Here is an 8,060-nt window from a genome sequence, read left to right on the forward strand (position 1 = left end):
CTTCTTCTTCTTCTTCTTCTTCTTCTTCTTCTTCTTCCTCCTCCTCCTCCTCCTCCTCCTCCTCCTTCTTCTTTCTTCTTCTTCTTTCTTCTTCTTTTGGTTTTTCAAGATAGAGTTTCTCTATGCAACAGCCCTGACTGTTCTGGAACTTCATTAGTAGACCAGGCTAGTCTTGAACTCACAGAGATCTGCTTATTTAAAGGCATTCGCCACCAACACCTGGCCCTGGTAGGACTTTTAAAGACACTGAAAATTTTAAGAAATTGAGACTTTGTAGATATAGTGGGGCACACTTACAATCCCAGCACTTGGGACGCAGAGGCAGGCAGATCTCTGAGTTCCAGGACAGTCAGGGCTACACAGAGAAACCCTGTCTCAAAAAACCAAACAACAAAAACCTGAAAAAGTCCTACTAGGAATGGCAGTTGTCTTGGGAAATCTGTTTATTGGCTATCAGTTTCTGTCTTATCCTTGTGTGTTCAGCTCTTTGAGACAGGACAAAGCACTACAAATTTCCCACTGTCTTCTTGTGTTTTCATACCAGTTGCTTTCAGACTCTATGATTTGGATAAAGATGACAAGATCTCCCGTGATGAGCTGTTACAGGTATGTGAGAAAGTTTCAGAACAGTGTGTATTTTGGGTCCTGACTTTATTTTTATGGGCAGCAGTTGTTCTTTCTTTTCAGTAAACATTGTTTTAATCCCTGCCTTGGAAAGAGTCCTTTTACAGATAAAAGGCAGAGGAGAAGACCAGGAAATACTTGCTGTGGGTCACTTGAGACTTCACGGATGGACAGTCTCATCTGCTGGCAGTCTCTGAGGTCCTGAGTGACATAAGGAAATAAACAGCGTGGCTGGCTTACACCGCTTAGCTGTTGACGGATCAACTTGTTAGCAGCAAGTTAATTCTAAGGACTCTGAAGTAAATTCTGCTGTTTAGTGTCTTCTTGGACTAGGTGTCAGTCAAGGGACCACTGTGGCTGCCATCCACCCAATAGTTGGTAGCTGTAGGGGATGCTTCCCTGTATCCCAGCTATGACTGGTGATTGCCTGGTTTGTGTTGCTCAGCATCTCTTTCTCTTTTTATAAGTTTAGGACAGTAGGAGCCTGGCCCTTTCATTGAGTCTAGAAGACCCCAGATAGCTAGGACACTGAGAAATTTCCATTGGGCAAGTTTCAAGATATATCTAAAAGGAAAAGTACTTTCTGCTCTTTAGTAAATCGGAACTCATTTTATATCTTCATAAAACTTAGAAGTTGAAGCCTGCCCAGATCAGATTAAGGACCAACTCAGTCTTTGTACATTTCAATGAGAAAATCCAAACCAGGAGGCCAGTGGTAGTGTGCCCTGGCCATTGCTTTAAAAACAAAACAAAATCACATATAATATTTACTTATTCTCTTGAGAATTTCATACATGGATGTGATATATTTGATCATGTATGCCTTCCCCCTCAGCTTTTCTTATCCCCTTCAAAACATCCCCTCCCAGCATGCGTCCAGTCAGTGCTGCCTATGTACACATGTACATTGGGCCCTCTGTTGGAACATGGGCAGCCTATAGTACACGCCAACAATAGATGACTGTTTCTCCTCCAGCAGCCCAATGCCAGCAGCAGTCCCTCAGCTGTGGGTGGCTCTCGTGAGCCCCTTCCCTCCCATACTTGATGTTGACTTTGCCTTTTAGTTTTAAAGTAGGAATAGCTTTTTTTCAGTGAGAACTATACTGTTTCAGTAAAAGTTACACCCATGGCCTTTGAGGATTGAAAAGACAGAAGCAGCCATTCCAAGTTACATATTTTCATCCCGTGGTCCAGATCTGGCTGCCAGAAAGATGATTTTGAAATGGAGAGTGGGTTTATTTTCTATTATTAGGATTTGTAAACAATTTTGTGACATGGGATGAGAACGTTATTGTGGGGCCAGGAATGGCTTTGTCACAGATGTACTCCTGGATTGGGGAGGTATCTAGGCAACTAGTTTTAGCCTAGCAAGGAGAGAGCAGTTTACCAAAGTTGGCGAAGAGAACAGAGTTTGTCTTTCTTTTCTTTTCTTTTTTTTTTAGATTTATTTATTTATTATATGTAAGTACACTGTAGCTGTCTTCAGACACTCCAGAAGAGGGAGTCAGATCTTGTTACGGATGGTTATGAGCCACTATGTGGTTGCTGGGATTTGAACTCTGGACCTTTGGAAGAGCAGTCGGGTGCTCTTACCCACTGAGCCATCTCACCAGCCCCAGAGTTTGTCTTTCTAGACACTGCAATTTCTAAAGAATTAGGTGAATAGTGTAGTCTGTATTGTGTCACTTATACTTAAGCAGAGATGCTTGCTGTATTCACAGATCCATTTCATGAGACAGCATATCTCGGATTTTATAAAGGCTGTATGAGAAAATACTGTCCAAACTCTTTATTTTCACCTAGATTTAAAAAAAAAGAAAGAAAAAAAGAAAAAAAAAAAAAAAAAGCAAACCAGGGCTGAGAGGCAGGTGTAGTGGTTAGGAGCACTGGCTGTGTTGGAGAGGGCTTGGTCAGATTCAGCTGCCTGCACCCACACGACGGCTCACAACCACCTGGGTCAGGGGATACAGTGCGCTCTGCAGAAAGAGGGCTGGGATGGGACTCAGTGGCAGAAGGGCACATGGCATGTACCGCCCTGGGTTTCTTTGAGAAGACCACACACTTTTAAAAGGGGAGGAACTTGCATAGAGAAACTAAATAATAGGAACAATTAAATAATAGTAAATTTTCATTAGTTTGTGAACTTCCAAGTGGATTACTAAATGATGAGATAGACGGGTGGAAGACACCCTGACCTGGGGATCGAGCCTGGAAACCTCTGCCAGACCAGGTTCCTGGCAGGTTCCTTTGGTTCCTAGGACCTGGGTCAAACCACTTCCAGACTTCTTGTCCTCATCAAAGTCTGGATAAAGGTATTTTATTACATACCACCCTTGCCCACCTCCCAACATGAACACACACACACACACACACACACACACACACACACACATATTCTAGCTCTATTTCTCAATGTGGTGCCCTGGGCCTCAGACATGTTAGGCAGCATTCTGTTCACAATCCTCTCCACAGCCCATGCTCTTAACATTCTCCAGGCAAAACACCTCAGGAACTGATTGAACTGATATCTTAGGAGGCTGCAATTTGGGGATCAATTTGTCTGCTTGGTATTTCCCATCTGGTGGAGGTGCCAATGACTTTACCCAAATGATACTTAGTAATGTAACTTCTTAAAATTGTTTCTAGTATTTTAGTTTATATATTTGTGCATTTTGCCTGCATGAATGCCAGTGTACCACATCCATGATTGGTTCCCAGGGAGGCCAGAAGAGGGTAATTGTATTGCCTGGAATTAGAGTTATAGACACTTGGAAGCTAGAGAGATGGCTTAGCGGTTAAGAGCACTGGATGTTCTTCCAGAGGTCCTGAGTTCATTTTCCAACAACCATATGCTAGCTCATAGCCATTTATAATGAGATCTGGTGCCTCTTCTGCCCTGTAGGCCTATGTGCAGACAGAATGCTGTATACATAATAAATAAATCTTAAAAAAAAAAAAAAGAATTACAGACAGTTGTGAGTACTGGTGGTAAACAAACCCTAGTCAGCCAGAAGAGCAGCCAGTGCTCTTAACCCTCAGGTGGCAGCTTCTGGGTTTTAAGAACTAATTAATTGCAATGTGAGGGAGTATATATAATTAGTAGCAGCTATTTGAAAAGCTGAGGAAGATTGTTGGCATCTAAGCTTTCAAGGCCAGCCTGAACAATGTAGCAAAGCAGTCTAAAAAACAGTCCCTGCCCCCCACCCCCACCCCGAAAAGAGTAAGAAACAGTACACTGCCGTGAAGGTTAAAGGAGTGGAGGTGGAAGAAGGCCTGTGACACTTAGGTAGAGGACACTGAGGTTACCGAAGGTACCGCGTTTGTGTATGTGTGGTACTGCATTCTGCCACTGAACTATATCCTAGATACCACCACCTTTAAGAGCGCTTCACTAAGTTCACCCAAACTAGACTCAGCTTGTAATTCTCTCATGTCAGCTTCCTGAGCAGTCCTCAAGGAGATTTGTATGAGCTGTAACCTATAAATAACGGCTTAATGCTCCTGCTCACAGAGGACTGCTTTGTCTTAGCTTTCAGAACAACCCACCATGATGCAGCAGGACACCCAAGGGACAGGCTGTCCCTCACAGCCCCATCACGCCTGTGTCTAAGCAGAAAGAGTCTGGACTGTTGATATGGGGAGGATAGGTGGGAGGAGTGGCTTTGCCAGAGATCTGCTCATTTCCTTTGTGAATAATTGCCTAGATAATAAGCTAAGAATCTCAGGTGGGGAATGTGAAGCAGTCGAAGGAAAGGGGAAGGGAGGTGACTTAGTCTCCAGCCCCCTTCAAGGCTCTTGGTCTTGTAGGTTCTGCGGATGATGGTTGGAGTGAATATCTCAGATGAGCAGCTGGGCAGTATTGCGGACAGGACCATCCAGGAGGCTGACCAAGATGGGGATAGTGCCATATCTTTTACTGAATTCGTTAAGGTGCGTCCTTTTTCCTCTTAATTCTTTTTTATTAGCACATTGGTTATATATAATGGATTTCCTTATAACATTTTCATACATGTATATATTTTGATCATCTTCGCTCTGTTCTACTTGCTGGTTCTCTTATATTTCTAACTCGTCTGACTATGTTCATGTCTTTTAGGAGGGGGTGAAGATAAGAGTTTAAATTAGTATTATTTGTAGGAGCATGAGGGCCATATGAGTGGCTACACTACTGAAGGAAATGTCTTTCCCCACAACCATTATCTGCCTGTGGGTCCTCAGTGATGGTGTGCCCTTATGCGACTCTTCCCCCTACCTTTTGGTTTTATGTTAAATCTACTGCATAGGAGGAGAAGGTTGCTAATTATTTACAAAGGTTCTCAGAATGATCATAATCTTAATGATAAGTTGCTTTTGCTTTTTCAATCCCAGGTTTTGGAGAAAGTGGATGTAGAACAGAAGATGAGCATCCGATTTCTTCACTAAAGGACAGAGACCAAATTATTCTTGCTTTCTAGTATTTAAGAACTGAAACTTCTGTCCTCCAGCCCAACCCCATCCTGTCATCCCCTTTTCCCAGAATACTACAGCTCTTGCATGACAACCTGAAGTCTCTCCTGTCCATACANACTTGCCTTTGGTGTATAAACAGGGCGTTACAGAATGGTGCCCTCTGTCTACTTGTGTTCAGTATCCACCCACCGGGTCCTTAGTTGTCAGTACNATCTTCCCCTGTCTGCTGCTGAGTGCCATGCATCCATCCTGTCTGGGGAAATGAACCAGCCAGCAAAGCTCCCACTGGANGGGGACCATATCCATGCTGCCTTCCCTGCATCAAGCCTCCACCATGTTTCTGTGACCTTGTGTCCTATTGTCCTTGTGTCTGTTACTTCCTACCTCTCAATCATCCAACCTTCTCTCCATTCAGTCTTTCAGCTGCCCTCCTGTCGTTGAGATTCCCTGCATTCTACTTGATTCTGGGCTCTGGGCTCTGCTGTTAAGCCTGTTTCTGATGTGGCAGGATAGTCAGTGGTCTGGTGAGTTCTATCTACCTTCTGATGTGTCTCTGGGACNTGGTTACCTATCCAGGAGCTTCTCAGCAAGCAGTACTGCTCTTGGAAGCATGTGACTCCCTTGGGCCCCTGTATTGCTCTGTTGTTGAAGGGCTTANGAGCAGACATGTTCTTAATAGGTGGTCATGGTGAGGCTTGTAGAGCCATGTCTTCTAGGTGGCTTCCCAGGTCTCTCTACCTCTGACTTTTTCATTTCAAACATATTTATGTGGCTTTTCTGGGTACAGTGTTGACATTCAGAAAATATTCTAATGCCTGCCAGTTTGCTTCTCTTTGGGACATTGTCACCANCCATGTGGCTCTTCTGACAATATGGTAGANGGCCTTCCTGTAGTTTTCTGATCAAGGGCAGGCACCCTGGAGAGCTGGCCACACTTGCTCTACAGCATGGGCTATGCCTCAGTGTTCTGTACACTGGAAGACTCTTCACATGTCCAAACAGAAAGACTAGTGCTANAGAAGTGCCTGACTTACCTCAGTCCTAAAGAATTAGATTGTCCTCAGTGTCTTAAAGTTTTGCACAAAACTCTGAATGAATTTTATACTTGGCAAATTTTAATGCTGGAAGATGTGTAGTCAGTTCATAATCCTGGTCCAGGCCTTGAGTGTATTGTCTCACGAGCTTCCTGATGACATGACGTCCTAGCTCCCTGTGTATGCTACACAGGTCCCTGAGAAGCATGGGGACAAGGATTGGTGGCACCAACTGAGGTGACATTAGAGGTCTTTGAGTGACCCAGCTCAACTTCTCTGCCAATGTCAGCTTGATTTANATTTCACTGAATCAGGCTGCTTCTGTCCTGTGTCCCTGTGAATCTGCTTTTGGCTGACTTTCTCTGATGTTGCTTCCTTGCTTGCTTGCTTCGTTGCTTTGGAAGGATATCCAAGATGTGTNAACAATTCTTTAGTAAATAAATTGCTATTAACCCAAACAAACAAAAACACTGCAAAGAGGATGGGTAAAGGTGAGCAGCAGGGGAGTGGCTGGNATCGATGACTGGGGCTACAGGAACTGGGGATTCTTTACGAAATAGCTGTCAGACTTTGTGATCAAATGATGTGATATAAGAATTGTATAAAGGGAATAATTGTCTGATATTGATTTGTTTGAGAAGTACTTGAGAAGCTTCTTGATTTAAATATTTAAACTTTCTAAGATTATGCCCCCCTTGGCTGTGTATAGCAAACTGTTTTTATCCACAGTTGTGCCTTATTGTCCCATTAAAATTGTATTCCTCAATTCATCAATAAATTAATTGTCGTTAAAACAAAAGAACTTGGTTGACTTTTATCTGGTGTTTTATAACAATTTTATGTAACTCAAGTGTCCTAAGGTTGAAATGATGTAGTGTCTCCCTTGTTCAGATTTATGCTTATAACATCAGTTGCAGGTATATGTCACTGCTGCCTGGACCTGTGATATACATTCATCTAGGGATTCAGTTTGCTAAGAGGCACAGTGTTTCAGCTCTGGCCTCTTCATATGAATTCTAAGGAAGATCTAATATATTTTCTGTCTGTCTGTCTGTGTGTGTGATATAGAGTCTTATCTGCCTAACTGGCTTGGAATTTGCCATATAGATCAGGCCAACCTCAAAATTGCAACAATCCTTCCATGTTAGCTTTCCAAGTGCTATGCTTACAAATGTGGACCCAAACACATCCACTGGAGGTGGAGACATAAGGATCAGGGGGTCAAGCTTGCTACATGCTGAGTTTGAAGCCAGCCTGGACTACCTGCAAGAGCTGCTCTGACAGAGGACCAGGGTTGGCTTCTCAGCATGTGAACAACAGCTTTAGAACTGTTCCTTAACTCCAGTGTCAGGGCATCTGGCGCCCTCTTCAGGCCTCTGATGGCATGAGACATACACACATGCACCAGGCAAAACATTCTCTATACATAAAATGCCATTTTTAAAAATGGAAACAATCCCACATGATAGACATTCTACTATAGATCAACAAATCTCAGTTCGCTCCCTCTGTAGATCTCACAACACCTCTAAAAAAGGGCGTAAAGCCCATTGTGGTGGAATGTGTTGGTGATTCTAGCACTTGGAAGACAGGCAGGAGGCGTAGGAATTCAAGTCCATGCTCCAAGTCAGAGGCCCTGTTTCAAAAACAGCGGGGTTTGAACTTGGCTTGGCAGCTAACATACTGCTCTTACAGAGAGGTTCAGAGTTCTGTTCTCAGCATTCATCCTGATTGGCTCATGGTGGCTCCAGCTCAAGAGGAATCCAGTGTTCTGGCCTCTGCTCACAGGAACACTCAGATTAACACCTTTTACACACACAAACCTGTGCAATTAAAAATAAAGTCTATAGCCGGGCTTGGTGGCGCATGCCTTTAATCCCAGCACTTGGGAGGCAGAGGCAGGCAGATTTCTGAGTTCGAGGCCAGCCTGGTCTACAGAGTGAGTTCCAGGAC

General features: G+C 43.7%; 1 protein-coding gene across 1 annotated transcript in view; it reads left to right on the forward strand.

The window, feature by feature from the left end:
* Nucleotides 1-6,906, forward strand: part of Chp1 (calcineurin like EF-hand protein 1) — a 35,291-nt gene extending 28,385 nt beyond the window's left edge. The window contains exons 5-7 of the mRNA XM_021192685.2: nucleotides 545-606; nucleotides 4,432-4,554; nucleotides 4,993-6,906. Coding sequence (XP_021048344.1) covers nucleotides 545-606; nucleotides 4,432-4,554; nucleotides 4,993-5,046 — 239 coding nt within the window. The 3' untranslated portion in view covers nucleotides 5,047-6,906. The remainder of the gene's footprint in view (nucleotides 1-544; nucleotides 607-4,431; nucleotides 4,555-4,992) is intronic.
* Nucleotides 6,907-8,060: the final 1,154 nt, after the last annotated feature.

This window comes from Mus pahari, chromosome 3, assembly GCF_900095145.1.
Source record: "Mus pahari chromosome 3, PAHARI_EIJ_v1.1, whole genome shotgun sequence".
In the NCBI taxonomy this organism is placed as follows: domain Eukaryota; kingdom Metazoa; phylum Chordata; class Mammalia; order Rodentia; family Muridae; genus Mus; species Mus pahari.